At 39.3% G+C, this 27,965-nt stretch overlaps 1 protein-coding gene across 4 annotated transcripts in view; it reads left to right on the forward strand.

The window, feature by feature from the left end:
* SPAG16 (sperm associated antigen 16) overlaps positions 1 to 27,965 on the forward strand; it is a 398,441-nt gene that overhangs the window by 218,115 nt on the left and 152,361 nt on the right. For all 4 annotated transcript variants that reach the window (XM_048058307.2, XM_048058308.2, XM_048058305.2 and 1 more), the window contains one exon: positions 15,260 to 15,445. In XM_048058307.2, coding sequence (XP_047914264.2) covers positions 15,260 to 15,445 — 186 coding nt within the window. The remainder of the gene's footprint in view (positions 1 to 15,259; positions 15,446 to 27,965) is intronic.

Below are 27,965 nucleotides of genomic sequence, written 5' to 3' on the forward strand. Positions count from 1 at the left end.
TGCAGCACATGCCACGCAGCCCAGGGCTGCCTCTGCAGGTCGGGGTGCTGCTGGATGCACCTGCACAACAGGGGCTTCTGCACCCAGAAACCCTGCCGAGAGGCTGAGATGGTTTCCTGATCGATCACCTTTGAAATTATGGAGTACCATTAATGGCATCTTTCAGTAAGGAGCTGAAACAATGCAAAACTAGCCATGTAGGTAACAGTATCCATCTCCTGTGGCTCGTGGATACCTGGAGGAGAGAAGGGACCTCACAGCCCCAGAGGCTTCAGAGGGTCCCTGGTAAGAGAAGCTCTGTGTTCAAACGAGGGTCGGAAGTGGTCAGGCGAGCTCCTGTTCAACCTCAGAGAGGAGGAGGAAAAATATCAGCGCCCATCCTTTCTGTCCGGCCAGAGTCAACCAGGCTTATGGTCCTCTCATTGACAGGATGTCAGAGATTGCTCTTAATTAGTGCTCCAGCAACAGTGATCTTCGGAAAACTTTTTCTGCTAGTTTTGCAGCCATAAATGTTGAGTAACACATTCTGCACTGAACAAGGCTGAGACTTAAAATCCACTAACTCTGCTTGAAACATTAACATAAGAAAGAGTTGTAAGACTCAGGTTAATCACAAAGGTCTCTGTTGGCTATCGGTGAAATAGAATTATTCTGATTTGTGCCTTGAAATAGACACTTTAAAACCTAATTTAGGGTTCACTATAGAAACAGATGTTTTTTATTTATCCTTTCATTGCTATTGATAGCTATTAAAGGAAATGCCAGATAGGCTGGCACATTTTACTTAAGATTTCTGAAGAGCATTAGTATTGTCAAGGCATAATGATTTAATTTCTTCGAGAATCTTTGATTCACAGAGTTCAACAAAGCCTTCAGTTACTAGATTACATATTAAATTTGACAATGGTTGGAAACTTCTTTTGAGTGGCAGGATTAATTTTCAGTCATCTAGCTGGCTCCGTGTAACACACAGTTAGCAGACGAGACGTTTCTTACAATGTTTTATCAAACTAAACTAATATGGGAAGTTGCATTCATTTATTCCACAAAGAACAGCCTGCTGCAGAACTATTTCAGTTGCTTCCACAGCGTACGTACCATGGGTGTGGTGTTTTCAAATGTAATAACAGTTTAATGTCAAAACTAGTTTTATTTATTTTGAAATCTTTTTGGCAAGCTTCAGACTTTTTAGACGAGGAAACATTCTCCAGGTAACACAGTTCTCTCTCAGGGCAGCAAAGCCTACTACTTTTACTTTACAAACATGTTTGAGTGGGTGGGCGTTCAATTTCCTTTGGGATTCTCAATCTCATTATTTTTATCAATAAAAAGCCTCTGCTGGACAAAGGAATAAATCACATATAAATGAAATATGAGAGATTACACGAGAAGCTCAGCTTCTGCTTAGACTAATCGAATATCTTTGGCCAAACATCCCAATGTCAAAGGCTTTATAAGTATTCTACAGGATCAGCCTGGCAAAAAGAAATCAATAACCAGGTAATGGATGTGATTAAAATTTTTCCCCTTCCACCCACTTCCATAAGCCAAATGTTTCTACCCATACTAATCTGTTCTGGCACGTGTAACTGTTGGTTATTCCCTGCGCCTTTCTGGGACGTGTATCTGTAACAAGTTTTATATCATTTCAAGGCGACGTGTTAACTGTTGGTGAATATCTATTTTAAGAAAAAGCAATGTGCGTATCATTTTATTTTCCTTTGGAGAGATCAGTTGTGCAGTGTGCCTTTGGAAAACACGGGATGGCATAATTGTAACTTTGCTATGCATTTAGATGCTTTTTTATTGTGCAGAATTTGCCTTCTTTTCTGTTATTCCTGCCATGCTGAGGAGTGTTTTCTTGTGCAGCCCAGAGTAGCAAGCAGATATCCAAACTTCTGGAGGTTTTCCTTGTTGTCAAATCATCCTGTGTCTCCTTTTACACCTTACTGCCTGATTTCTGTCTTTGCAGTGGTTGTGCCGACAGACTGTGGGCCATCTGTGTTGTTTGACGTTCAAAACATCGATCATTAGACGGGTCGTGTTCTGCAAAGGTTGTTGCATCTGCTTTGAAGCAGTACACTTTTCTATTCCAATAGGAAGACAAAAAAAAAAAAGTTCTGTTGCATGCATTTTGATGTTGAGGGACAGCTGACAGTTGTAGAAATTTGATTGGACTTGTCACTACTTTTTCCTTTTTAAAGAAATCCTTCCCTTACCAGAACTGTCCTTTAAAACTGTTCTGGATTGAAAATACTTGGCAAGACAAAATGCAGCTTCTTTCTTTTCTATCAGGAACTTTAAGAGTCCGTCATTACACTGATTTTAAAAAGCGAACAGTCTGCAGCTCCATAGTGTGGTTACTGAATAGGCTTCGCTTTTCACCCATATGACCACGCTTTATTGGAAAACTACCTTTGGCTTCCATTTCTTGGTTGGTGGAAATATTGACCACTCAAAGTTAATGATTCACTAATAATTTCTCCATTACAATAATTCAGCAAACAGCAGGAGAGAGAAATGCTGATGACAGTTTAAGAGAGAAAGAGGAAAGTAGCTGACAGAAGAAGCAGTCCTCCTATTGAGCAATTCAAATGCGTATTTCAAATAATTACAGGAAGAAATTACATTGTAATAAAATGCTGCCCTTTGATGGAAGTAGTTATTTTCACACTCTGTAGTTATTTTCACAGGTGGTTTTACATACTAAAATGCAAAAGCCAGTGGTTGGAAACCTCTGGAAATCTTTGTGTAAAACTAAGAAAGAGTAGGAAACCTTCCCAATATTTAAGGTAAACTTTGACATCTTATTCTTAACAGCAAGGATTTTTTATCACGACTGTTTTGTTGATTGCCTCATTAGGCATTTTCTGCTGGTTTGCACGTGTGGCTCAGATTTTTAAAAAGGGTTCTGGTACAATGGGAGCCGCTTAAAATGTGCGTGGAGTGTGGTGGTGGTGGTGTGAAGGGTTTGCAGTAGCTTTTAAGGCTTTATGGCAGCCGAAATGAAGTCAAGTCTTTTACATTTTAGAAGATTATGAGAGGATGTTTACATTGTTTTTTTTGCATCTTTTTTTTTCTTTTGTATTGCTTAGGAGTTGTAGTTGTAAATGCATAGCTGGTTTGTTCATCTGTTTGTATGCTTTGTCTCCTGTACGTTAGTTTTCTTTTTTGTGTGTAGTGAGACATAACTTCGTTTCCCTGTTTTATAGGGGAGGGAGAAAGGAATGTGGTTCTGAAGTGTAAATCCTGTCTCACAGGATGTTTATATGAGCATACACCTGCTTCCAAGCAAGCTACCAGATGACGTGTTTTTCCTGAGCTCCCCAGAGTTAGGGCTGTCTGAGTGAAAGCAGGGGGCACCACTAGAAAAGACACCTGAAGCCTCTGTAAGAGGATGAAGAAAAGAATTTGAGGCCATCTGCTTCCGAAGGGTGTCACCCAGCCTTACAAACACCTTGAGAAATGCCCGCAGAAACATCAGTGGCACCGTCTTCCTCCTTGGCCACAATTTTTCAGAGAGTTTTCCATGATAGAGTGAGAGGGGGTGCCGAAGGAGCGCTGTGCTGTCACTAGTTTTGCTTTGAAAACTGTTTTAGGGTGGTAGTAGTGGGTTTGATATGGGGCAAATCAAAGTTTAATTCCAACTCAGAATTTCTAAGGGACTTCTTACAGGGCTTTTATGGTTTCTTTTCTCTGATCTCTACCCTGTGCATTTGCTATCTTTATTTTTTTTTCCCAGATGAACGAATGCAATTTTTTTTACTCGTGAGTTTGTTCTCCCTCCATCACAAACGTGAAGCACCTCTTTAAAGCCTCCTTCATAAGGACATAAATCTTCATACCTGTAGTGCATGACCTCGGATACATTTAAGCTCCTAATGGGTATAAAAAGATAGCTGATCCTTATGGCATTATTTAAGTTATTATTTAGCTGTCATATCTTTGTAATGTCATTTACATTTTAAGCTTGTCTATAAGGTAAAGTTTTCAAATGTACCAAAAGCCTTGCTTCCATAGAAATGATCTCATTATTATTAAATGACTGTGTCTTGCATGCTCCGTTCCATTATTAAGTGAATTTTAGACCTGCAAACAGGCATGGTATTGGGCTCATCAAACCAGTGCTATTGGTTGAAAAGGCATTGTGATCATCTTTGGTGGTGTCCCAAAAGAGGTGTCAAGTTTAATCACTCTCTTCACAAAAAAAAAAAAAAAAAAAAAGGCTTTAGTTATTGAAATCAGTAATATTTTGATACGAATGTTCGAATGTTTAGACTTCTAGAAATTAGGAGAACTTTTGGATCAGCTTTGTAGGTAAGTAGATCTGGTGTAGAAACTACGGAATTTTTTTGAAGGAAAAAACACTATGATAAATTCTTTGATAGAAAGAAGGAGGAGAAAGATGCAGTTGAAATCTCTTTGATAGAGCGCCACTCAAATGGTATACTTCTAAACCTATTAGTTCAGCTTTGGTGAAGCTGTGAATGTGCTGGATGAATGTTTTGTAGAAATTTGCTGTCTCCTCGTGGAATTCCAGGGTTTGTTTTTGTGTGTGTCACCCTGATTCCCAGTTTCTGCTGTTCCTAATAGAGCTGCTGCCCCGAAGTCACCAGAAGTAACGCAGTTTGCAGATGTTCAAGTCATTTGCTTTGGTAGTGAGCAAAAGCTGCTTTTCACTGCAAAGGCTTCAGGTTTTGGGGCAGGGTAGGGTTTCTTCTAGCTTCATCGGTATTTATTCCTACTTGAGAGTGGGGAGTTAATGTTACAGAAAGCTCGCTGCTTCCTGCTCGGGTTGGTGGCAGTACTGTTGGCCCAAGCCTGTTTCGGCTGAACGCCTTACTCTAGCTCATTCAGAGTAGCTATAGACATCAAAACATCTCTCTTAATAGAATCTTTTCTGTTATGTTTCTTTGTGTGCAATTATAATCTCGCTGCCTTTAACATTCCTGGTTCATTATTGTTTTCTTCTGTGCAATAAAGGCAATTGTTTTGTCCCTAAAGTCTGCTGTGAGGGTTTCTAGTGGAGTAGGTAAGGAGATATACATGTTCATTATGTTGTTAAAATGTGCATTTCTAACATGTAGCTGTTAAAATAACAAACATTACTGGTAGGGTTGACTGGAGAATGGTGTCTCAGTTGTGAGGCAGCCTGTAAGATACTCGGGTTGGAAATAAACCCAAAATACTTGGAATGCATTTAAAAAAACACCATGAATTGTACTGAAACATCCCTTTTAAGATAGGAAGCTTGGGTTTCACCTATGTTGGTGTTTTTGTCAAGGACGTTGAGAGGTGATGATTAGGGCAAGGACCCATGCTGTGGTCGGCTGTGGGGATGGGCAGGATCCAGAGCCTTCCCTTGTTTGATTCCAGAGCCCTGGTGCCAGCCCAGCCCCGCTGCTCAGCTCCTCCCTGAACCCACCTGGAGAGCTCTGCTACGGGAAGCTTCGGTTCCACTTCTTCCCCAGGATTGCTGTCCTCCTAACACGAGTGTAACATGAAATCTCCTAGTCACAGTGATCTCTCTGGGGAGAAAAATAACGTTTTGTGTGTTACGGAGGAAAAGCTTGATTATGGGATTGGCGTGCCTGAAGTCAGGATCTTCCCTTGCAGTAGTGTCAGTTTCCTTCATTTATTTCCTCTTGCCAGAAATAATCTGACCACTTCAGTGCAGTTTAGAATTATAAGTGCTTTCTGGTTGGTGCTGCTTTACCAGCAGCACATGTAATAATTTTATATTAGCTATTTTACCGCAAATTTAGAAGATTAACCCATGCAAGGATTTCAATATGTTCTATTAGTCGTGGATCTGGTTTCATTTCACTGTATACCTGCACCATTTCCTAATATATTTCTTTAGTATTTAATATGTTTTCTTAGTAAACCCTTCAGAACTTATGCCTTAACCCTTGGGCATTATGTTCTGAGATTGATCTGTGGAGATTTTGAATTTCCTGGCATGAATCTCATTGCAAGTCTTGAAACGTACATTACTGTTTTCAACTGCGAATTAATTCAGAATCTTCATTAGCATGCAACAAGCTTTAATGGCTGAAGTAAAGAAATCTGTCTCGAGTACAAATGCCAGACATGAGTTGTATGGCTGTCATTTATTTGTTGTATGTATGCATCTCCTCTCAACCTGCGTCACTGCAGTAATTTGGGTAATTTCAATTACAGTGGCACAGGTAGCAGGAGGTGTTGACCAACTGTGAAATAAGCATCAGGACTTCCTTGACCTTTGAAGAACATGGATGGGAAACCCTGTTCTCAGCTTGTTGTAATTGTATTCTTTGTTTATGTACAAAATTAATGGGGAACAGAAAGGAAGAAGGCCACAGTATATGTGTGCTTGAGATCAGCTCGCTAAGTGTTGCTGGGTTTGAGGTTTTGGTGTTTTTTTGTTTGTTTGTTTGTTTGTGTTTGTTTTTCTGCCTTGAGTGATCAGGTGTTAGACTGCATGGCCTCGTAAGTGGAAATTCACTTTTCATATCAAACCTTTGTGTTACAGGATGGAAGATTATATTAATTTTGGTGTTCTGCTTTCTCTTGTAGCTACCCAGGGTTCTGTTAACATTCAGCATTTCGACTCTCCTTCAGTCCTTAATTTGTTATTGATCACTGCCTCCACTAAGTAATCCTCTGCCTTTGGTTATGTTCCTATCCCCAGGGCATGGCTCAGTAAGATCATCAGTTGCCCAAAATATAAGCGCTTGCCTAGTGCACTGCCCTATGCATTTTCCTGGGCTTTCGCTATCAAGAGATCATTACACAGCGTGAGCTAAATATTCTTCCAGGTGCCTGGGAAACGTTCAAATCCCAGTGCAGAACTTTTCACATGCTGTGAAGTCTCTGTGTGCTCTCTGAACTCTCTGTGCATATAAATACACAGCTTAAAAATGATGCTTTGTGCAAACATGCAGATGGGATTAATGGCTGTGGCTCATTACTGCCTATTGATTGAGATTAGACATCACCGGACAACCATTTGGGGCTGATAATGGATTTGAAATGGCTGATCCACAACTTTGGCTTTGAGGGGAACTGTGACACAGGATTATCATTGTTAATACGGGTCATAAATCTGCTCCGTACATGGAATTCTTGTATCTGAACTCCTTCCAGACCAGGCTTTTCCCTACTTCAACAGCCGTTTATTAAAATTTGAGGTTTTGGAGTTGCTCCAGTGGAGGTAGAACGATGTGCCTGATGGGATGGGTGTTGAGATTTGGCATGACACACTATAAACATGCTGTTAATGCATATTATGGATACTGATTGGTGCTGTGCATAGTTTTATGTGGGCTAAACACGCCTATTTATTTTTAAAATGTAATACTTTGTAGGGAGAGTTTAGCTAACATTAACATTGATGAGGGAAAACATTGGAATGGTAGAAATAGATGGTGTTTCTGGAAAACGCAGACATTTTGCAATATTTATTGGTTAACCACCTTTCTTGGTTAAAAAGGTGTCCATCGGTCTCTAAATCTCGGAGGGACCCTTGCGTTGTCTGGCGCCTGCTGTCCTGACATGGATTTCACTGCATCTAAGCTCCAAATATTGTAACCAGTTTATCTTTTTCCATTTTTATTCCTTACCTGATGTGCTTCCAAAGCCTCCTAAAAGACAATTTTGCATGTATTAAAAACTGCCTTTCTACCAGGTGCCTAAATTATTTTAAAATCTCATTTAACCACTCTTAATTGCATGACATTGAAAGACAGCTAACCCATTTTTTATACTTTAAAAAGACTAGCCTGCAGTGAATGGCACACGCTCAGTATTTTTGCAGAGGTACCTAGCTCATTTTAGGGAAGTAATGGATTTGAATGGAGCAGGCCTGACTGTGGTCTTTGTAGATTATAAGCTGAATGGGAACAATCTGCTACCTTGTGGACATAACAAAATATCATCATGATGCTGAGGCTACATTTCGAGCAGGCCAAAACCCGGAGTTAAAGGAATAATCGTGCACTGTGACAGAAACGAGCTGGTAATAGCAATGGGAGGTGGCACCAGGTAAAAAAACGGTTTCTGTGTCTGCGCATGGTTAGATGTGCCAGCTTCTACCAGCAGCAATCAGTTCAGAAAGGGAAAATGCTTTAAAATATGGAGGACTTGTTTATAAGTGACTTAAATTAATTCTGTGACAATTCGTATATACCATCCTGGGAATCTTTTTTGGTAGCAGGAGCATGTTATCTTTACAGCATTGTAGCCATGAAAGTGTAACGTAGCCTCAAGGAAGTTTTAATAAATCAGGTGAACATTAAAGAATAAATAAATAAATACTACTTCTGTGATGCCAGTTCTCCTCCAGAAGCACTGAGGAGAGGGGTCATACCAAAACAATGCTTGCTTTCTTTTTCCTTAATATCACACCCAGCTGTCGGTCAGGTGGGATGGCAGGGGAAAACAAGCGTCCTGTCTAAAGTCAATATATAGGCATAAACAAATGATCAAAAGATCGAACAATTAGATAATATGGAATGAAAAATTACCTTGAGTTTGCACTTGGCATGCTATGCATTGACAATTTGCTGACAATATCCAGCTGGTAGCTTTGTGTTGCAGACTTTTGCAGAAGTGTTGTAGGTTTTTTTCTCATTTTTTCTCAGACAGAAAGCCATACACCTACTTGCTATCCAGCATCTGCTGATTTCTGCACTGCTTTCTGGCTTGGAAACTTCATTGATTTACAGAATATCAGTTTACGATTGATTTTGCATCTTTGAAATTAATTTTTTTTTCCCCTCAGCTTTGGTGGTAAATGAGGAGAAGACAAGACATTTTCATGGTTATACTTCTGAGTATTCTAGCACTCACCTTCTGTATAAATGATATTTTATGTCTGTTAATAAAAAAGGAGTAAAATTGGGCTTAAGATTATTCCAAAGGATGTAACGTATTACAATTAAGGTATGTCTTAGACACATACAGTCCATGAGGATAATGAAAGCAACAGCCAAAACAAACCATAGGCATCAAAAAAATAGGGGTTTTAATACAAAATATCCCTTAGAAGAATTAACGTGACTCCAGGATTAAAAGAATAAAAGTGAACTACATCATAAGCCTGTATCTCAAGGATACAAAATCTCTTGGAAGCAAAATCTTTGCTGCTGTGAATGTTGTTCAAATGCAGGCTCAGGACTTTGGCTGCACGTGCCAAATTCTCCTACCCTGCCATCCTGTTCCCGACAGCGAGTACTGGAGAATGCCCAGGCATGGGTAAGAACGGGAAAAGCATTTGTGAAGGTTTGTCTCAGTACCCTCCTGGGCTCTGCTGCTCATTTCAGAGAAGTTTTGAGCCAGATGCTGTTTCCATGTAACCCTTGATGTATTCCTCTTCCAGGACTCCGTGCTGTCTTCCTCTGCACTCGCAGAGCGTTGTGTCCACACCACCCTTTAGCAAGGAGCCGGGCAAGTCTCCTGCCTGCTGTGGAAAAAATCACCTGTTGTCCTTTCAGTGTTTTCTTACGGGAACCTTTTTAATGACCTGTTGACCCCAATGTGCTTTAAATTCAGCCAGTTTTCGCCCTCTCTCTGGTGAGAAGCAAAGTAGTGGCTGTGACAGAAACGCACCACGCCAAAGCAGGGCAATAAAGAAGAGTAATGATGACTGTGGAGCTGAACTCAGGCTTGGCATTTCCATCCCTTCCCTTGTTTCTAGCATCAAATGGAACAGAGTGTGTTTAAATGCTGCTCTCTCATGACCTGAGGTGGACCTCACTGGTAGGTGTGTGCTTCCCTAATGCGACTATCTGCATTGCAGTTCTTTGCCTCGTTCCCTAGCAAAACGAAGCTTACAAGGATGTGCTCCCTGCGCTGCTTCTGCACAGGTTCCTTACCCCCCTCTCCTGTGCTCCCCAGTAACTTTTAACCTGCAGGCTAACTCTGACAGAGTTTGAGAGACCCGAGTCTGAAGGACGGAGCAATTCCTAACATACATATTTAATCAACAGCTAAGGTGATGGTGCTAGGAGGCAAAAGACGCATCCATAGGCATTCAGGCTTCATTAGCGCTGTTTTTCATGGAACAACTCTTTTTTCTATTAAGAGTTGCACAGCTGTACACTAAACACTTCTTTCTTCACTATCTTTCCTATTTAGCTTAGCATATAATATCACCAAAATTAGTGATCTCTAACAGTGTTTGCAGTTCTGCCCTTGGGTTTTGGTGTGCTTTGGGTCTACCTGCTCTGATACTGCCAATAGTCCAGTGGCTTTTAGAATTGTGCTTTAGAAGAATTGCATGAATAAAGTAAATGAGAGAACATTTTTCCAGTTGCTTAGGATTGATTTTACTGTATTCATTTGCCATTGTAAAAAACTGTTAATCCTGGAACATTTTAGACTACATGCTTATGATGTGTTGCTGAGTTGCTGATACTGCACTGCTAAGTTCCCGTCAGCTGCTGCAGCTCTCCTAGGACACAAAACTTTAACACAAGTGGTGTTGGTTTTAGTGCGTTGCTTTGAGAACTATTATTTGCCAGCACTGTGTGTAAGGCTTTGCTCCCCTTCTCTTGATTTAGGCTGTAACTGTCTCAGGAAAGGCGCTGCATCTTGCTTTATGTCTGCAGAACACCGGGCATGTCCGCACCACTGCATAAATAATACATACAAATGCTAGCAGCACAGATGTTGCTCCGTTCACTCAGTGCCGTGTAGAATAGAGCAGTGAAATTGTTGCCTCGTTCACAGGACTGGCGCTGACAACTGCTAAAACTGATATTGCTGAGATTAACTCTGAAGATGAGGTATGGTGGACAGAGAGCTCTGCATTGCTGTTAGTTGCCAACTAAACTGTAGGGAAAGGAAATGTAACCTGTCTGCACCAGTGCTCGGAGTAAAGCTCGGTGAATGCTCAGTGGTTATGAAGAGGTATTGCTCTGGTAGTTTTGGGATACTGAGAGAGAGACCCTCAGGCACACGACGGCTTCATCCATTATTTTGGCTATGCAAAAGGGCAACCTGTGTAAGTTTTTTTTGAAGGATGGGGTCAGGAAATCTTCAGATTTTCCCAGCCGGTTTTGCCCCGTGGCCTTCCCATGAGGGGCCCTATCTGCAGCTGCCCTGATGCTGCCATGCTGGTCAGCTCTTGGCAGCACAACACCATCCCGGGAGCTACTGCCGACATCTCACCTGCATTCCCTGAAGGAAACCATCACCTGAAATGTCCTAGGGTAACGCCATGCTGAAGGGGGTGCTCTTGCTGAAAGTGACCCTTTATTATTGATGTGTCTGCAAGTGGGTAAGGTAATTCATTGAAGGAGAGGCATCTTGCTGTGAGAACAATGAATCTGGAAGAAGGAGGAATATATAATGAAAGGGAATGTGTGTGTTGAGAATATGAGGGAGGGAAGGTTCGTTAAGGTTTGCAAAGTTAATGGTCCATCTGCTCCTGTGGGCCATACAATGAGCTCTTCCAAGGATCTCTCCTTTCTGAGCATTTCAGGAATGGCAGGATGTAGCATCGATGGAGTACCTGAAATCAGTGGAAAAGTAGAACTGTATCCGTATTTGCTATTAGGGAAAAAGACCTGCCCCTAGAAATAGTGTGGGAATTACAGATGTAACAGGCTCCATTGTCTAGAAGATTGTCCGGAGAGTTTATTCTGCACAAAGACTTGGTTCCAAGCTATGCAGGTGTATTTTGGCTGCGCTAGTGCTTTGGTCAGCTAGACAGCCTAAAGAGAAAACCCTCAAATCAGAGCAAGTGAGACCATGTAAAGCCAACTGATTGGGTGTGCATAGCTTTGTAACCAAATACACTGCTAGTTTCTTTAAAAATGAATAACTAAGTTTATTGCTAGCACCACATTTCTAGAAGCTGTCAAAGTTATTTACGTAATTTGAATGTTTGAATTGACAGAAAAGATCAGGTTTATGTTGTTCTTGTCTCCTAATACATTGTCTGGTTCCTTGATTTGTTTGGTGAATACAAAGAATTAGAAGTGTTTAATAGCTTCTGAATTAAAGATATACACATGGCACAGAACTAATTGGAGCTTTCTCTGTTAGTGATCAATTTTAAATTCAAATGGAGATTATGTATATAGCTGTTGATAATTAAGGCTGAGCATATACTGTTGTATTTCCATATGGTTTTATATTAAAAATCAGTATGCATTTTGTTTGAAAATCAGTCAAACATTAGAGGATTGTGTGGATATTATAAACCGACAGACTTAATCATTAAAAACATCCACTTTTCCTGATTTATTTTTTTCAGATAATCTTGTATCACATGTATAAAGTGATTGTGCAATTAAAGAAGAGTTGCAGCTCTGTGTGATGAAACAATACCTGTGTCTGAGCATTTTAGTGCAGGCAAAAACGACAATCAGTCTGTTCCTCAAAACTTCTCCTCCACAAACTGCTCTTTTGTCTCCACGAGCTCTGCTTTTCTCCCCTTTGGTCTGTGAAGAGTGCTAAACCTCATTTGTAACTCTTTCCCCTGCCACAGATTGCCAAATTGAATCCATTTGTGCTACCTTCCTGCTCATATCTGTTTTCTGAAAGATTTTCATCGCTGCCTGGATGGTGTCTTCTTAAAATTCAGCCCAAGGAACCAGTTCTTCATGTGGCATTTTTGGGATTATATATTAAAAAATGCATAAGCAATAAATCTTTTTTTTGGCGATTCACAACAGTGGCAGTGCCTGCTGCCCTCTGAATCAATTATAGATTTCATCAGTCCCACTTTATACCTGCTTCTGAATTTGTTTTAAAATAGATCTTATTTCATAAACGTATAAAGGGTATGGTAATTTGTCATTTCACTAATTTCATCCATCTCCAGAAGTGAGATCTAGGTTGAGTTATTAAAAGTACAAGTGTTTCATTAATAAAAACACATTTATTCCTAGCAGCTTGACAAATCAGGTTCTCCTCCTGCAGCCCTCACTCTGGCTTCAAGCCTTTATGCCTTGGTGTATGTGAACATGCCTCAGAATTATTACTGGGCTGCGTTCAAATTTTTTAGAGATTAAACTCAAAGCTTTGTCTTAGGTAGGGGAATGTATCTGCCTTAATGAGGACTATAACGGTATTTTCACAGAAAATAACAATCTAAACTATAAGTGTTAAAAAATGGTCAAAAGTTTAGTTAGGTGATATTTCATAAAGGCAAAATTCCCCATAAGATCTATCAAATAAATGATGTACATATTTCAAGCTGTCTTAGATGCTTTTATGAAACAATCTGGCGAACATCTATTGGAAAAGTAGGTAAGGAAGAATAAAGCCGACACGTTATATTTTGACAACCTTTCCCTTCTGCCCTCTTTTCATTTTTTTTCTTTTATTCTTTTTTTAACAGTAACAGTGAACAAAATATTTAGGTAGTCTAAATTTTGCAGTAGTGTTGCTCAAATCAACCAGCAAGCAGTTTCACATCCAGAGCTTTGGAAGAAGGACTTGTACCACCTGTGCTAACGTACTTCCCATTATTCCGATAAAAACAGTGTTTATTGGATCCTAAAGGCTAGATCTTTTTACTGATGTTGGTGAGATAACAGCAGAGAAATTAGTCTGAATACCCAAGGCTAATATATTTTTGGCCTTCACTTGTTTTTGTAACTAAAACAGAAAAGCTTCACCATGACTGGTATAACTTGGGAAGGCTGCATTAACTTTTTTCAGTGTTTTTAAAAGGCTCTGGGATCAATGGGTGTGGATCTGTCCGTAAGCTTTCTACTGGGAAGACTGGTAGAAATGATATTAAGAAGCAAAATTTCGGGATCCTGGATACATTTGTATTACTGAAGCACACTGGGAGGTGTGGACACAGCTTTGGATATTGTCTCAGAAATCTATTAGAGTTCTCTGAAGGGCTCACTGAGCATTTGAACAGGGGAGATCTCATAAATTTAGTACACTTGGATTTTCACTAAATTCTTCTTAAGGTCATTCAACAAAAACTCTCAAAGAAGCAAAACTGTCATGAATAAAAAGGAAAAATCTCCTGTGAGTTTAAAAAGTGGTGAAAGGGTAGGAATAAAATGTCATGTTCAGAATGGAGAAATGATTATCTGAGACCCACAGGGATCTGTGCTGGGACCGAAGTTATTAAGCTGATCTTGGAAACTGGGGAAGAGAATGAGGTGGAAGAATTGCTGATCAGAATAATTAGGGCAGTGAAAATACTGGTTGCATGTTAAGAATTGCAGGAGAAGAATTCCAGCTGGAACAGTTGATGATGAAATGGCAGATGAAAATCAACGCAGATGAATGCAAAGTAATGGGGGTCTTCAGCTTTGTGGGTGAAATACTGTGATAGGGAACCTGTAATATCACAATTGGCTTGGAGAAGGTAAATGTGTAGTCAGTGTGTACTTTTAATCACAATATTAGAATTAGACGCATCAAATGAAATGAAGTCAGGTATTTATGACCCTCAAATAATTTGTCACACAATGCCTAATTAAATTTTGGAACTCTTGACACAAGAGATTGTAGGTACCAGTGGTGTGCATATGTTCAAGAATTAATTTGCTGTGGCAAAAACAGTCTATGGATGGTTGTTAACTATGAAGATATACAGCTTCTGTCTCAAAGAAGTCCTGAGCCACAGCCTGGGGCTGGGAGAGTGTTATACCACTCTGCTTATTTATTCTGACTGGTTTCTATTAATTAAGACTGCAGTCCTAGTGTGGTGTAATGTAAGTTGCTGAACCACGTGGACCTTTAATCTACCACCGTGTCCATGCTTCCGTGTAGTAGAACCATACTAGATAATACCTGAAGTTTTGGCCATGAAATCTGAGTTGGATGCTGTATTTTCCATTTATGTAATGCACCAATGAAGTAGACAGTGAGTGCGTTAGAGTGTCTGTACTGAGTCACAAGAGAGAAAATTAGGATACTTAAACAATAATTTATATGTAGCAAATACTGTGGATTTGGCAAATAAATACTTCAGTGAAGGTATTTTATTCTATTTTGAAAGCTGTTCCCTGGGCTTAAGTTATTTTATCAATAAACTCATAAATAGGCTACAAAAAGTAAGAAAGTCGTTTCTGGAACCCATATTTACTTTCTTATGCAAGATAGTTACTTTGTATCTTTTCTTCTCCTTTGATAGCACATTTAATACATGACTGCTTCATCTATGATATATCAGAAAGCAGTGTTAAGTAAAAATATGATTGCAAATAAATTTTTATTCATATGGGTTTTAATGCGGAATCTACAGTTGTTATTTAACCATTTTTTCTAAACTACTCTTTACTTTTCCTTGCAACAGTGGCACCCAGCTGGTCACCTCAAGTGGAGATGCAACAGTGCGGATCTGGGACCTTTCAAAGGGTGGATGCATTCTGACTTTGGAAGGACATGCCCAAGCTGTATGGGACTGCTCGTGGCATTCCTGTGGTGATTTTGTGGCTTCTGCCTCTATGGACAGCACCAGTAAAATATGGGACGTGAACAGGTATGGACTTACTGGAGATACTTAGCTGATGGATAGCTTTTCTTAATAACCACTGTTCTGTGTTTTAGCCCACTCAGAGAGATGTCCAGCAGCAATTTGTGGACCTCACTTTAGGAATGTGAAGGGATTAAAGGGGGTGGTGCAGAAAAAACAACTTCGATGTCATTTACTAGATAAAGGCTTTACAAATTCAAGAGCTGGGAAGGAGTTAAGATAGTGCCATGAACAGTATTTGCTTTTATTTGGCATCTGTGATTCTGTGCTTGGTTTTGTTGTTGTTATTGTAGGGTTTTGTTTGGTTTTAAGGTCACAGCTTTGTGAAACTTCAATATATAATTTAAATAAGTAACAACAAAAATTTAATTCGGTTTTCTATTTTATATTTCTAGCTTATGAGCACAACACACTTTAATTTTAGGTTAGACAAGTGGAAATTTATTTTCTTTGTTATATATGTTTTGGCAAGGTGTGAGTCCTGATTAATAAATCAGCTATACCTCTTCATTTTCTTTATTACTCAGGCAAATGTATTCTTATGAAGGTGCTTCTGGAAATACTAGTATATTCCTGCTTACCACTTAATTATTAGTTCTTCAACTTTATTCAGTTATATTTGAGGTGACATATTTTGAATAATGTACGCCTTAAAGGAATGGAATGGGATTTTGTTTTGAACTGTTCCTTCTAGACTCCTGAGTAACTCAGGAATAGTATTACTGACACCCCTGCACTGTATTTGGTCTGATTTCTAACAACTGAATGTCATCGGTCCGCGGATAATTCTCCAGTCTCATTTGTGTTTTCCCTGCTTCTTTATCATCCAGTCCTAACGGGTTTGCCATTTCCTCTGTCTTTTTCTTCCTTTGTATTTGAATGAGACAAAATACTGCTTCAAGCTTGTTGGCCACAACAGGGAAAGAAGCTTCGCTGAAAAAGCGAAGGGACACTTTCTTCTCTCTCCCATTTTGTCTAGATCAGCCCCAGTCTGCTGCAATTGCAGTGAGCCCTGCAACCAAGATCCAGAGCCCTATTTGGGAGCACACTTGGTGAAGCTGGTGCAGGGTTTTGGTTGTAAGTGAAGTGCTTCATGTATGAGTTGAGATTTTTTCAAATTTTATAGTTCGGTCAAATATGAACAGATTTTTTTTTTGAGAGCTAATTAAAACTCTGTCAACTTCAGATTCTTAGCCTTGCCTTCAAATCAAGATATGGGGAAGCATTAAATTATAAAAAAAACAACAACATTGTTTTCAACATGAGATAAGCAGTGTATCCTTTCACTCCCCGTATTCTTAAAAGTGGATGAATTATTTTGGCTAAGCGGAGAGCAGCAACTAAAACAAAAGCTTGAAACAAACGTTCAGGTTTCATAAAACCACAGACAAAGGAGTTTTAACTTTTGACAAAGTTCAAGGCAATTAGAAGTAGGTTTTATAACAGAAATTGTCAGCCAGTTCTGATAACAGATGATGCTTCCACCCGCACTGCCAATAATAGGGATTAATGGTCAGTGTTCTGCTGAGAGATGAAAGCACTGGAAATCTATTGTATCGTTGCCTCTTTTCTTAACCTGTTGTAGCATTTTCATACTTTGATCAGCCTTTATGGCATATGCGTGACCTTTAAGAAATAATACTAAGAATAGCTTTAATTTTATGTCAGAATGGGTTTGAATTTGCGTAAGGGAGGTTTTGTTTAGACATTTTAAAATATCTTCTCTACCAAGGAAGCTTTTGTAGTCAGAGGTATCAAAGCAAATCTTCGTCGCCAACCCATGCCTCCCACTCACACTCATTAAAAACTCTCATTTCTACCTTCAGTGTATCTGATGTGCATTTTGCTTTTGAAAATTCTAAGAGAGTGAGGAGCGCAGCCATGATGTGAAAGGCTAGTTATCAGCATATGATTAGTGAGACCCTAAGTCATGCAAAACACTCAGTGAGTAAAGGGAGCAGGAGCACTTAAAAGGGGAATAATCAGAAGCACATAGAAAGCTTCACTTGCACACCTCACTGGTGGACTTCCAGTCTGCTCACAATAAGAGTCCATGTGTTCATCTATGTTACATTAACTAGGTCCAAAAAATCAAGTTCTGTTCAGCTAGTCTGTTTGGATGAACTTGCAAGGTATGTAGAAAAGATGGTGTGCACACCTAATATAACATGGGTACAGCAGAAAAATGAGGCACTCTCGAGGAGCCTCCGTTTAAAAAAAAAAAAAAAAAAAAGGATTTGATGACAAGACCATGATGGTTCAGGGTTAAGACATCTTGCCTGAAGACCTGCTTCTGCAGAACAGTCAGCTGCAGTCCATCCTTATGCCCAAGTTAACTGAATTCCAGTGAAAAAGCAATGCATACAGAATACATGGCAATATGTGGAGAGAGGAGAAAAAAAAGTTATTGACATATTAACTTGGTATTTTCAGTCTGGCTTGTTTATTTGTTGGTGCTTCTATATAGAAATGCTGCAGAAAAGAAGCTGCAATGTATTTTGGCTTGGCAGTACTACTTGGCTAAGCTAATTGGCTGAGTTTGGCAACACTTAATCCTAGGTGTTGCCCAGAGTGCCACCTATAAATCTGTTGTGTGCCTGGAGTTCTCCGATATGCACGAAGCCAGCTGTGCTGGGTACCATATAACCCCCATTTGGACACTTTTTACAGTCTGAGTGCATGCAACAAAACAGGAAGGTGGAGCAGGCTCACCACAAAGGTTTTCAATGCTTAGAAAATCTTTTTCTTCTCATCCTCCCAGAATGTGTGCTTATCTACTCATCTTCTGTAGACTTCTCCTTCTCAGGTGTCTGCCAGCTGCCATGAGCTGTCTCTGAATAGGGGACGGAGCCCAAGATAACATGCTTGTGTTAGGGTAGTATCAGTGATCGCAGGTACTCCGCTTAATATAGTGATTCATTCTTTCTACTAAGAAGGAATTAACACTTTTTAAGTGAGAGCTTTCTTTCTTCCCTTATATATATATTTAAATATATGCCTGCTTTCAAAATGAATATTCTTGGAAAGCATCACATGGAGGCAGGGGGCAGCAAGATGAGTGTCAGAGCTACCAATTGTCACCTCTCTATAAGGGATATTACTAAAGCTACTTATATTTGTGGCATTTATTTACTTACATTTCTGTAATGTTTGGTAGTTGTCCTTTTGTTTCCAGATTTCATAAAGCTGCTCTTGTATATTAAAAACATACTTTTAAAAATCTATAAACATAACTTTTGAAATTACTAAAGCAGAGTCTTCTGTAGTTGAAAACTTGGTGTCGTGAAAGTGGGGAGGGTTTTCCTCTTTTAACACCGAAACCCAAGGAGCAAATTTCACAATCATCAAACTCATTATTACAATCCAAAGAATACAGGGTGTGTAGCATCCCTGAGATAGGAAAAGGTTGCCAACAGTTTTAATAAATTATATAATTGTTTGCCAATGATAAGAGAATTGAGCTTGGTAATTGCTCGAGTTTTGTTGTACTAGGAGATGAACCTATTGCCAAATTAATTTTGTTTGCAGTAGGTATTTTTCACAGGCATTTTTTTTCTGTGTAGGTTGGAAGGGTCTGTCATATATCTAGCCACAGCTGACGTTCCTACCAGGCGGATAATGGGAGGTAGCTTTAGTTAAGTGTTCTCCGTGACAACTTATGTGCCCTTTATCTAAAGGTCTGTGCTGAGTTTAAAAAACAACAACAAAGAAACGAAAACACCAAGCAACAGAAAACATTAACAAACAAAAACGCAAGCACCTTTCATCTTCTCTGAGGAGACAAATGCATGCTAAGATGCGACCATTTTCCATGTTACAGCAGGGCTTGAGGCAGGCTGAGCTCTGATGTTGAAGCTTCTCGGTGCTTTCTGCTGGGAGAATTGGCTGCCTTTAAAGGAAATGAAAAATAAAATGCCATAATATCCACAAAAAAAAACAACGAAACAAAACCCTAATGTACCTGCCATGGTTTGAAAAGTAGAAAACAAAACAGCAAAACCCCGGTATATCTCCTGTCTTCAAGGTTATACCATCTTTTTAATGATTTTAGTGAGCAACTTGAACAGGAAGTGAGGGAGGGAAGGAAGAAGCTTAGAAGTTGTAAGTAGATTTTATTCAGCAGCATAGCTTAGATTGAAATATATGGTCAGCCATGTTAATAGCTCTGCAAATAGTTCCAGGATTGTTTTCTCAGACCATAAATTCAGACTGTCAAAGTCATTTTGGTAGGATTAATTTCAATTATCCAACTGTAAATATCGTCAGAGATTCACAGCCTGATCTCTGATACGCAAATCCAACTGAACTTCATATATCTCATGCAAACACAGGCGGTTATTTAGTTTTGCAAACATGTGCTGTAGACTGTATGTTAAACGCAAAAAATGTTATTTATGTTTTAAGCCTGAGAAATTATGGGGGCCGAGGCCAGAACATTCAGGATTAATGTACAACTTTTTCCCCTCTGGTTTATCCATTATATAGTCACTGGGCCAGTTCTCTGTTCTTCTTTGATTCCTTTTGGTAGCGCAGAACATGGCAGAATTAGGGTACAGAGAAATGTAATCGTGTACTGTCCTGCAGCACACCTTGGGGGGAATGAAGGTCTGGGAATGGATGCCCTCGCTGGTTGCTGGGTTTTAATCTGCATTTTCACTTAACTTCTTTGCCTTTTCACTTAACACAATACATTCTGTCTAGGTCCCTGTCATTTCTCCCATGCTCAAAATTTTATTTAAAAAGTTTAAAAATATGTAGTTGTTTATCTTGATCTTCACTCATTACATTGCTGCAGTTCTTCAGATGAAAATTAAAAAAAAAATGAATATATCAGTGTCATTGTTAATTAACCTGTACAACCATTAATACAATATCTTGTTGCTAAGGTGTTAATATATTCTTTTACTTATTTTCAGATAGACACAAAATAATTGTTGACTACTTATGCTTTTTTGCCCCCAAATTGGGAATTTTCCTTTCTTTATCTAGAAAGAAAGACACAAAAGAATTCCTGGTATATTTACATAATTCCTTCTTTTGTTCTTTAGCCTACATTAAGCAGAGGCTTAGCTTCTGTTATCTCATGTCTCCGCTTGATCATTGCTGGGTTTAGTTTTACTTCTTCCCGTAGGGAGCATTTTAATTTTAGGAATTTAGAGGGAGGGTAGTGTGCATGTAAAAGAAATACAGCAGGGATGGATTCAGTTTCATTAGGAGGTGATAATCAGCTATAGCTTCCCTTGGAATAATACCGTGCAGTGATAATGATGCACACTTTTTATTTTTAACACATCTTGACAGAGTGTGCAATGCAAGACATGATTAAATTGATTTTAAATTGCTATGATAGTGGCTTTTTATTATTTTGCTTTAGTCTCAGTGAAGAAGTTCATGTTGTTTGGCTTAACACGTTGGGTAGTCAAACTGGTTGCTTGATACCATCAAAACTACATGAAGATACAGAGTTGAGCCTAGGTTCCTTGGGCTTCTTGTACATTACACTCTGCTGCATTTTCTTCCTTTTTCCTTATACAATAGCCAGCTTCGAAATGAAATAGCGACCGTCAGGTTTGTAGCTATTTCTCACACCAATACAACTATCCAGATCAGATCTCTATCAAACCTCCATTGAAGAACCTCATGAAGATTTGAAAACAGAGTCCCAGTTCTGAGCCTGTACCCATCCTTGTCGAAACGCCCCTGGCTAATGGCTGGTGCCTGGCTCGCTTCTCAGCGGGACGAGAACGTGTTTCACTGATGCCCGCAAAAGCAAAGCTAATCTCTTTTCAGAAGAAGACAAATGTCCTCCAGGAAATTAGAAGGCAGGCAGAAAAACTCGGAGGAGCTGTGGAAGGCCCATCTTTGGGTAGTTTGTAACGTGTGTCCTGACAGCCCATCAGGAAGCGCTTGCCATTTTGATAAAGGAGAATTCCCGTTGGAATCCTCGGAGGAGTACTATGGAGACAACCTGCTATTAATCCCTCAAATCAAAGAGAGGCCCGTGCCTGAGCCTCCAAATTTATAATTGTGTTAGAGTTCCATAACACATTTTTCAGGACCAAAGAAAGTCTAAAACCTAGCTTTTATAATTCCCAGAGTACCAATTGTAAAAATCAATTTAAAGATGTGAATTATCAGGCCAAAAAAAATCATATCTAAAGCATAGCTGTTGGGTTAAGGGGAAAATATGGTTTAATCTCCACAATACTAAAAAAGATGAATCTTGAAGTACAAAACCAAAATGCCTAAACTCCATATTGTAAACTTATTTGAACTTGTACAGAGTTGCAAAAGAAAACTGGCACTGATTGTTAAGGGGAGGTGTTTAATATGGTCATGTATTTGCAAGTCTAGAAAACCTGCCCAGTTGTGCCTTGTTCTCAAGGAATGCTTGAGCTGGGTAACTGGTGCAATTATTTCCATTTGGTGAAAACTAAGGGCAAAGGCGTAGTGCTTCACTCAAGGCCATGTAGTTGGTTATTACTGAAGCCATCATTGAAAACACGACTTCCAATTCCTTGGTAACATTAAAAAAAAAAAAAAAAAGAATTGTCTTTGAACTCCCCTGCACGATGCGATGGGAAGAAAGCAAATCAAAGCAGTAGTAGTATAAGTCGTGAGAAACCTATGAGTATGTTATTTCTCTGTGCCTTGACGAATGCAGTCAGTGCAATACTGAACTTGCTTGTAGTTGCATAGCAGTGTTCAAAGCTTACAGAAATTAACAGCGTATGCAGTTAGTGGTATTACAAAGGCTGGCAGGTTTTGTGCTTCGTGACACAAACTTAATTGTTTGGGATGCAACTGAAGCATGCCTCCGTGGAATATCCCTGTGAAATGTACAGGAATTGTGTAGCTTCTGCTGAAGTGTTCATATGGGTGGCTGTTGGCTACAGGTCTAGAGAAACCAGTGGTGTTTTTTTTTTTACTGGAACTGTCTCTGACAATTCATGTTGTACATGGGAAGCATATTTGAATTTCTTAGTAACTAGAATGACAAGGCATTTTTTTTAATATCAAAAATATTTCAGGCCTTTTTCTGTCTTTTCAACACTTCCGAAAAAGCAGGAGCTTTGCATTCTGGTTTCTGCTACTGGTCTCAATGCATAGCACTGTTTTTGACCAAGGGAAGGGCAAAAATCACACTGCTACTTTATTTATTTATTTATTTATTTTAACTAGGCTGTGGTGGATGGAGCTGCTTTCTAAAATATCTGAGTTCTTTTCTCTGTAAATATTTCTGGTGGCTTATCTGAACTCTACATTCAGCTATCTGCAAAAAGATTTGTCTTTTTTTTTTCAGGAAAGATGCATTTGATTTACATGAAACTGTGTATCTTATTTTATCTCAATAGCTTCCTTGCTTCTATTATTTCAGCATCCACTATGGCTTGGAAAGCTGTTCAGAGGGTCAGTATTTTTCTGTGTTCCCGTTGCCCTCTGTCAGCCCAGGGATGCGCCAGTTTCCTAAATGATGTATAGCTGGCTGATGGATTTCTCTTAGACAGCAGAATGCTTTATTTATTTCAACTGCTAAACTAATGCGATCTTCAGCAAGTTGGATGCCTTTCAACTTGGGTTTCCCTTAGTTGTCAAAATGCCTCCTAGATTCTCTGACAGCTGGTTCAAGAGCTGGCTGCAAGGGATGGAAGGCTTCCTTCCATCAAATCCTAGCCACCAGGTCCAGAAAACTGAGTCCACTTGATCCTGAATACTGTAGTAGGCTCAGTTGTTTTCTCTCTTTGACAATGTGCATGTTGAAATCTTTGTCTTATTCCTAAGTGTGCAGGTGTTATAACTATAGCTCCTGCAAAATAATGTCCAGATCTTGACAGGGTGTTTCCTCTGTCCTGCATTCAGTATTCAAATGCAAAGGAACAGCAGCCAGACATTCAGCACATTTTAAGTGATAGTGTGTTTTTTCTCTACATATCCAGGCTCATTATCTAGCTGTTTTCTCTCTCCTTTGCATTACATCCATTCATTACTGGCAGTCTTTTCTTTGCCTAACTTGTTTTCCTGGAGATATTGTCTTAGAGCGTCTGAACCAAAACAAAAATGAATTGTACCAACAGAGAGCAATTCATACGGCGGTGAGAGCTGTCAGATGTTATTACAGAATTCATTGAAGACAACAGTTCATTAAAGTGAAGTATTTCAATCATCACAGCCATATCCTGTCAGTACCAGTTAGGGCAAATATTACATGGATAGTCTGTGATACACGGAGTACTGTTACCCAAAATTGTGTGCTGCAACACAAGTGATTGTAGATTGCTTCTCTGCTCATATCTCCAGTGAATAAACAAGAGCAGGAGGGTGTCTTACCATTCATAAGCAGCAGTATTTGGATAGGCATCTCCACTTGAATGTTCAACTCTTTTTAGCACTGTATATCTCCTAGTTTGAAATTACACGAGCTGGTCATTAGATTTCAAAAGGAAGGTCTGCTGTAATGGATGACTTTCTACCTATACATCTCGATTGTTTGAATTCTTGTCCTCTGTCTCCAGCTATTTTTATTTCTATTTTTTTTCTCACTTAAGGATTCATACTTTGCAAAAAATCTTGTGTTGTCAGATTATTTTTTCTCCCAGGTGCAGGAGCTCTAGTTGTCTACCACCTGTGTCCTGTTAAAGCAAACCCTTCAATCTTCCATTAGCTTCAGTTGGAATACGAACATAAATCATATCTCCATCCTTAAACAATGACTCCTTATGTACAGAAAAGGTCTCCTGGGTCCTTTATTGAAGTTGGAAGACACAGAATTGTCTTCTTACCTTCTTAGAATGTTAATTATTTATAATTTTCAACCCAACAGTGGATTCTTCTACCAGTCATGTTTTTCAAAAATCTCAGGGCTAATTTCTGTCCTAAACCTTTCCATGAATGGTAGAACCGTACACACACCCACACATATATGTATGCATATATATAAAACAAAATTACTTTGGTACTGTGCATGGATACTTATTTGAGACGGATCTCAGAATCTTCTGAATGGGCTTAGGAAGCTGTAAAGCTTTTACGTAAACCTACATCTCCAAGGTAGAAGTGTTTATGAACTATTTACATAGCCAGTCTGAAGCCTCTCATGAAAATACTTTTTTTTCCTCTTGTCTTAATAGGGGTGAGGATCAGGATAAGAAAACAAAAATGCTGCCAACTCCTTTTTTGCGTTTCCAATATTCAGAGCAATGTCTTGCAAAAATCTCATTCTAGACTGGCCAGTATCATTCCCAGCTAGGAGCATTTCACCCTCTGAAAGACAATTTTTATGCATATATTTACTGAACTTGGAGCCTGCAAAGGCATGTATATCTGTTGGAAACCTATTAAATATGTATTGGAATTATCCAGATGATGCCGAAACGATGAGTTTCTTTATATTTTAGTATTGTTTTCAAGCATATTTCTGTCACCAAAACAAAAATTCTAACTAATAATATTCTTAATATTGCGATTGCAGTAAAGTGTCATCAAAAATTGTGAATTATTTAATACAGAACAGATAGCCATGGATAGTTTTTGTTGCACAAAGGGCTTGCCGGTTAGCTGCACAGCACAAACATAGCTGAAGTTATACTGGTATCTCCCCTCTGAAATTATACTTCTGATCTATTAAGAAAAAAAAAACAACACAAAAACACAAGAAAACAGGATACGTGATGTTCTGCAGTTAGGTTCTGCTGTTTCAAAAACACTTCTTATAGATTTTCAGATCAGTGTGTGTTTCATAGTACTACAGATCCGAGCTCGCTGTGTTTGGAAGGTTAAGATGAAAATCAGGGCTTGAGGATGCAGTATGCAGCAGTGGGTGTGAATTTAGCAGCTAGCACCAGAGGTTGATGAAAACTTAATTCTAAGTCTGTGAACTTTTTATGTAGTTCTTAGCAGGTTATCACTCAAGCCTTGACAATGCTTAGATGACATATTCGGCACCTACCTCACTAGCATGAGCTAAGCGTTGGTATCTGCAGCTAAAGATCTTAATAGTCTCTTGCTGGAGATTTATTTCTAAAAGGATGAGAAGACATCACAGCTTCTAGAAGGACAGTGCCAGTATTAAAATCCGTTAGATCTCAGATGCCCTGGCGGAACTTCTGGGACTTGAGATCCTGATCGCTGAGCTTCTCTCACACAGACGTACTGTTGTGTGGAGCTACCTTGTGTGCCAGTGCCTGTGAACAGGTTCAGGTTTACAAGTTTGGGATCAACGTGAGGCTAACATTGTCCTGGTCCAACAGGTAGATACCCAGTCTCCTCCTGCTCTCACGTGTCCCACGCCCAAGAGCAGTTGCTGTTTTTCCCAGGCCTGTGCTGTTGACCACTGAAAACATACATGCTGCTAGGAAGGGGTTTGATGCCCCAAACTCCTCTGATTTTCTATCAGACAGAAGCCAGATTCTTTTCAAAAGGGCTCAGAGGCACACTTTTCAAATTTATTTTGGTTAATCTTTCTGCACTGAAAACTGTTGGATATTGTTTCCATTCGTGCTTAAGAGTAATTTGTCAATGACATTTAAATATTTTAAATTCATTACAAAATAAAGCAAAGGACTCTCTCCCCCTTGAATGGGGATGTATACTCAGATCCTTAAAAGGAGGAAACTAAACCAATTCTCTTATATTTTGTGTGTATGTATTGAGCTAACCTTTCCTCCCAGCTGTTGGGAGAGGGAAGCAGCCCTTTGCAGGTGTATTTGGGAGACAGGCGTAGTATAGAAATGGGCTCTAAGAAGAAAGCAGCAAATCCAAATGGGGAGAGGTAGCCTTGGGAATTCAGCCCTTTACACTCAGTGTTTGAGTCATTTCCCTGCTGAAAGCTCAGAGCCAGTCCCATAGTTACAATGATCATAAAAATGTACTGAACAAAAATGCCAGCACCTGGAGCTTAAATCAGGAGTCCAGGCTTTTTATTCCTCACTCCAGCAGCTGCTTATTAGAGAAACTAGAATGATATTGTTTTTGTTGTGGCTCTGTGTCTAAGAGCACAGCAAATCCATTATTCATAATATCTTCCCAGGTTCACAAAGGCATTGAATAGTGCCGCATATCTCCTTGAAGGTGCCACCCACTCAAATCCATTTTATTTGGACAAATAAAGAAACTGCACTGAAGAAAACCAATTTGAAAACACACTGAAATTCATTTTCTTCACTTAAATATTAAAGTGCTTATATTTATTGCATTTCAGCCATGTTGTACTGTTTTCAAAAAGGATTTGCTCATTTAACAGGTCTAAAGGAATTTCAGTCGTATTTAAAATGTAGAAGAAAATAAACTAACATACGACAAGAGCAACACTGCTTCTTGTGCTGTGTATCTGCAGTCCGTAGATTAAACCTGACCATTAATATTCTGTGTAACTGCTTACTAATTTACGGTATCACAGTCCTGGCCCAGGCTCTCTTCGTCCTCTGCACTATTGCAACTGGCTGTTTTGTTTCTTTCTTTCTTTGTTTACATATATATTTATTTACATATACATGTGCAGTGGCGTTTCATTTGGAAAAAGAAGGACTAGAGTTCCTGGTTTGCAATATAGGAACAAATAAAGGGAGGCCTTCAACGTTGACCCGTTGTTACATTTTGGAATTTGATAATGCAAGTTTTTCTTCATCTGACTTTTTTTGATAAAGGTATTTTCTTTCATATATCAGAGCATATTACGACAGCTTCTGGCAGATTCAGTGGTGGTGTTCAGATGGTTTTGTGCCCAGCGCATTGGCATGTGGGCTTGCTGAAACCTCTTTGTGTCTACTGAAAACTGTATGTTACCTCTCTTACTTTACAAGACTTTTCCCAAATCTGGGTTGGGTTTAAGACGTAGAGTTGTCAGTCTAATCTCAAATATTTAAAAAACAAGCGCAACAAAACAACAATAAACTGGTGAAATCACGGAGTGCTGGTATTGCTTTCACTATCCTATATGGAACTATAAAGTTGGGACCAGCAAATGGATTCTGAGGTTAAATTAGTGGTGTTTTTTTTTTCCTCTGGTTTGTTTTTTTTGTTGTTGTTTTTGTTGTTTGTTGGCATTTTCTGGAGTGGTGATATTTGAATTAAATTAGATCACTTTTTCTAAATGCTGTGTGGATGCGGTTGAGTTCTCTAGGTTTATTCTGCTGGACTCCTATATAGGTCTTGTTTCAGCTGTTCCCTTTTGTCACTAGTTTTACAACAGTTAATTTTTCCTGGAAGGGAGGCAAAAAATTGTTTTAGAAACAGCAAGAACCTATGTCATTCATCATGCAGTTTAGAACTGACTCTTAGCAAACGCAAGGCCCGGGAGGGTCGCTTCCCACCCTTTAGTAAGGCAAGCCTTCTCCTTGTCAGCTTCTCCAAATTCTGGTCAAGTCATGTAACAAAGCTCTCATCAAAGCTGATGTGAGCAGGGTGGGCTCCTGTCATTTAATATGCACAAAGGGTTGAATCCCTAAAAGTGCCTGAAGGATTGATTGAAAATCTGCCAGAGTGGGCATGTGGTGCCTTTTGAAAATCCCATTAAGAATCTAATTGATTA

The sequence above is a fragment of the Anser cygnoides genome, chromosome 6, assembly GCF_040182565.1.
Source record: "Anser cygnoides isolate HZ-2024a breed goose chromosome 6, Taihu_goose_T2T_genome, whole genome shotgun sequence".
Taxonomy (NCBI): Eukaryota; Metazoa; Chordata; class Aves; order Anseriformes; family Anatidae; genus Anser; species Anser cygnoides.